Source organism: Manacus vitellinus, unplaced genomic scaffold, assembly GCF_001715985.3.
Source record: "Manacus vitellinus isolate BGI_N305 unplaced genomic scaffold, ASM171598v3 scaffold_15_pilon, whole genome shotgun sequence".
Taxonomy (NCBI): domain Eukaryota; kingdom Metazoa; phylum Chordata; class Aves; order Passeriformes; family Pipridae; genus Manacus; species Manacus vitellinus.
This window is the reverse complement of record NW_021939122.1, coordinates 10,281,948-10,285,879: the sequence shown is the minus strand read 5'-3', so window position 1 is coordinate 10,285,879 and position 3,932 is coordinate 10,281,948. Positions and strand designations below refer to the sequence as shown.

At 49.8% G+C, this 3,932-nt stretch overlaps 1 protein-coding gene across 1 annotated transcript; it reads right to left on the bottom strand.

The window, feature by feature from the left end:
• On the bottom strand, window positions 1-3,736 carry LOC103766966 (cytochrome c oxidase assembly protein COX15 homolog). Its single transcript, XM_029958501.1, has 7 exons — window positions 3,616-3,736; window positions 3,194-3,380; window positions 2,590-2,757; window positions 1,976-2,057; window positions 1,497-1,651; window positions 507-620; window positions 1-274 (listed from the first exon to the last, which is right to left on the bottom strand). The coding sequence occupies exons 1-7, from the start codon at window positions 3,714-3,716 to the stop codon at window positions 143-145; spliced, it is 939 nt and encodes a 312-aa protein (XP_029814361.1). The 5' UTR covers window positions 3,717-3,736; the 3' UTR covers window positions 1-142.
• Window positions 3,737-3,932: the final 196 nt, after the last annotated feature.

The window sequence follows — 3,932 nt, the reverse complement described above, 5'->3', positions numbered from 1 at the left end:
ACAAAGTTTACACTCACACCCGCCGCCTCCCTGCGCCAACCCGTCCGGGCGCACATCCGCCCGTGCACCCGGGGTGAAGGGTCTGGGCCGCCCCTGGGTTCGGCGCTGCAGCTCCCTCCGGCAGGGCTCTCCTGCGGGTGGGTTACTTGGGGACTCTCCGGAGCTCGCTCATGAGCCACAGTGCCATGCTGAGCAGTGCCAGGGAGCCTGACTGGTGGGTAGCAGCCAGAGGTGTGGGGACATAGAGCAGCAGTGTGCTGATGCCCAGGCCCACCTGCCAAGAAGGGGAGAAGAGGTTAAGAGCAGCTATGGATGCACCACTGATACCATCCCCAGCACAAAGCGTGGTGTAGAAAGGCTCACAAGCCACAGCAGGACTTCCCACCCCCAAATTCAGAGTGTGCATGCAGTATGGTGAGGTGTAGGGTCTAGGCAGCTCCACCTCTCAGCTCCAAGCTCTCGGGCCCAGATCCAAGCTGAGGCAAAAACAACAAAAAAGGCAGTACCTGAATGCAAGCCACAGCCAGTAAGGAAGTCACAGCCATCCTGGTCCTGCGAGGGAGTGGGATCTTCCGCGAGAAGAGGTACAGTGCTGTGACAGCTGTGACGGAGGCAATTCCCTACAGAAGGGAAGGGAAACAACCACCCTTCCACAAAAGTTCAAAGGAAATGGGTGCAGTAGCCTTTGGCTGCACCTTTGGCTGCAGTAGAAGAAATTCTGTGAGCAATATTTAACCACAGAAACACATTATCAGCCATGACCAAATCTCAGAGCTCCCAATGCCATGAGGTTAACAACCCTGAACTCTAACTGAAGTTACAGAGAGTTTCATTTTTGCTCCAAATTAATGTTTTACTTTCCAACAGCTTTTCCTCTTTTATTCATTAGGGATTATGTCTGCCCTCTTCCCAGCTCTCACCTTGACAACTGAAGGTGGAAGCTGTCATCTGGAAAACTGATCTCCTTTCCACCACTCAGCTGTAGTGCACCAGCATAATCTTGCTGTGCAGGTCAGCCCAGGTGATTCCTCTTAATCTTCCTTTTTAGTCTTAGCCACGGCTTAGTTCACAGCAGTGCTGCCAGTGGTATTTAATAATCGGATTGCTCTAACTAGCTGAGATATTTTCACAGGGTGCTACTGTGTAAAGCAGGTTCAGAAATGCTGAAGGAAGCATTCACTATCGGGATTTCCAAGTTTTATTTCACACAGCTTTCCCAGACATCTCAATAGCAAGGGCTACCTCCCACTGTAGCTCACGTTATGGAAAAGGAGACACAAAGAAACAAAGTCTTTTACTTGCGCAGGAGGAAGACCTCCTTAAGGAAGAAGGCCACATTGAAAATAAGAATGCTAAACTTCCTCTTCCTGCAGAAGCAAATTGGTAAGATGCTCTCAGGCCCTTTGGACACCCTGGAAATCACTCAAGTTGACAGAAAGAACCACAGCCCAAAGAGGACAGAAGCAACCCAGACACATAAGGAAGACAGCACTTACCAAGATCCTGTGATCAAACTGTACAGTTGTAGGATTCTCAAAGATATTTCTCAGCACAGGAGAGAAGGCAAGGAGATCATCTGGGATCCAGCGCTCCCCCATTTTGGGGAAGGAATTGTACACAAGGCCAGCATCCAGTCCTGCCACAAAGGCACCTGCAATTCCAGAGCAAAAAATAAAGACTACCAGAGTAGGCAAAGATGTCACTCCAGGTTGCACAGCTCTGATTCAAGAGCTCAGCTTGATCCTGAATTTCTTTTAGAAACATACACAGAGATCACACAGCACAGGCAGGCTGCAAGGCACATCTCCACCTGGAAAGACCAGTAAGGACATTCTTGACTGTAAGCTCTGTGACAGCAGCACGTTTCCCAGAGAATGAATGAGGTTGCTTACAGTCCCCACCAGATCAGCAGAAAAAAACCAAACAGCAGAGAGGAATGAGTGGCAAATGGGACAGTAGAAAGAAAGAGCCTTACCTGAAAGGGCAGTAAGAAAAATGAGAGCTGTAGTGCCATGAACATATTGTTTCAAGCGAAGGAGCTGATGCGTTTCAGGCAACTGTAAAATAAAAACCAAAGAAAAGCAGAAAAAAATCAAGGCAAAGCATTTCCAGTACTGTTGGCAGCAGCTAAGAAAAGTCTTCACTGCATGTACAGGACAATGGGTTTGCCCTTATTTTACAGGAGGAATCTATAGACCACCACACAGAAGTCACACGTCAGTGGTTCCTCAAAACCACAGCTAATCAAGTTCAACCCTGTGCAGAAATTGAAGTGGCCACTGGACAGTTACTGGCACAAACCATTTAGCCCAGCCAGGCACACCCTTGCCTGAACTGCCACAAATTCTGAGTCTAATCCCTTTTGAGCCAAACATCATAAGACAAAGGAAGTGTCCCATAACCATGAGGTTTACAGAATGGTATTTTGTAAACTGTAAGTATTCTCTAAGTATTAGGTCAGAGTCAGGAACTGAGACTAAAACAGAGCACCATCAGCCTTTACATCCTTTCCCTACCCTTCACATCACAACCCAGACCTCTGAATTGACACTACCCTGAGCTTCTGACCCCTGACACAGCACTCCATACCTTGTGTTGTGGAAGCAGCAGAGTCAGCCCTGTCCACAGGCTTGCAGAGTACAGGACCAGTGCGGAGCCAAGGTGTGCTGCGAGGCGGTACTGACTGACCCGAGGGATGTCGTACGAGTCTGGCTTCTCCTCCAGCCCACTCTTCACCATGTACCACCCCAGCAGCCCCTAACAGAACAGGAGAGGGGTTACAGCCAGACAGGGCAGCAGCAACTACTAAGACCAGATAAACTTTAGGGGCAAAGCAACTTGTTTCCTCTGCCTTCAACCAGCTACCAGCACTGACACCCCTCAAGCTGTCATGAACCCCACTGAATCAGCTATGCTCAATCAGAAGACACCAAATTGAAAGAGAGTGGGTTTAGATCAGATATTAGGAAAAAATTCTTTACTGTGGGGGTGGGTGAGGCACTAGAACAGTTTGCCTAGAGAAGCTGTGGATGTCCCATCCCTGGAAGCATTCAAGGCCAGGCTGGATGGGGCTCTGAGCAACCTGTTCCAGTGAGAGATGTCCCCGCCCATGGCAAGGGGGGTTGGAGCTGGGTAATCTTTAAGGTCATTCTATGATTCCATGATCATCCCCGTGGCTGCAGAGCTCTCTCACCTGGAAGCAGACCAGCCCACAGAGGGCGAGCACACGGCCCTTCAAGGGGCGGCTGAGCCAGCCCCTGTGCCAGAAATAGGCTGCAGGCAGGATGTAGACCAGGCCCACGACACGGCCCCACATGCGGTGCGAGTACTCCATGTACCAAATGAACTTGAACTCTGCCAGGGTCATGTCACGGTTCAGGCTGTTAAAGACAGTAAAACAAAGAACCTTTCCATGTGATGCAACAGCCTTACACTGAACTTTGCACGACACAGGGTCACCTTCCTCAGAAAAAGGAAGGAGCCACCACCAGGCAGGCTTTGTGTGCCTTTCTAGTGACTTCAGAAAACATTTTCCTTCTTACAAGAGCTCCCTGAATGGCTCAGTCGCAGAAGGGATGGCCTCAGCCCACTCTCCTTCCAATTTTGCACACTCACATTTTAAACTCCGGGAACTGCTGGTACTTCTGGAACTCAGCTTCCCACTCCTGCTGTGTCTGTGGGGGTTTCATCTCCTTCACCAGGTGCCAGTCAACCATGGAGAGGCCTGATTCTGTCAGCCTGGGGGCAGAGACAGAGCAGGCACAACTCACTCCCTGACAGGAGGCAAATCCACTGAGCTGAAGTGAGAGCTGCTGCCTGCACAGCAACCCAGGAGCTGGACTTGGATGGTCCCTTCCATCCCAGCATATTCTGTGGTTTTATGATAACTCTTAAAACATTTGCTCAGACAACCATTAAACTCAGAGATAGAA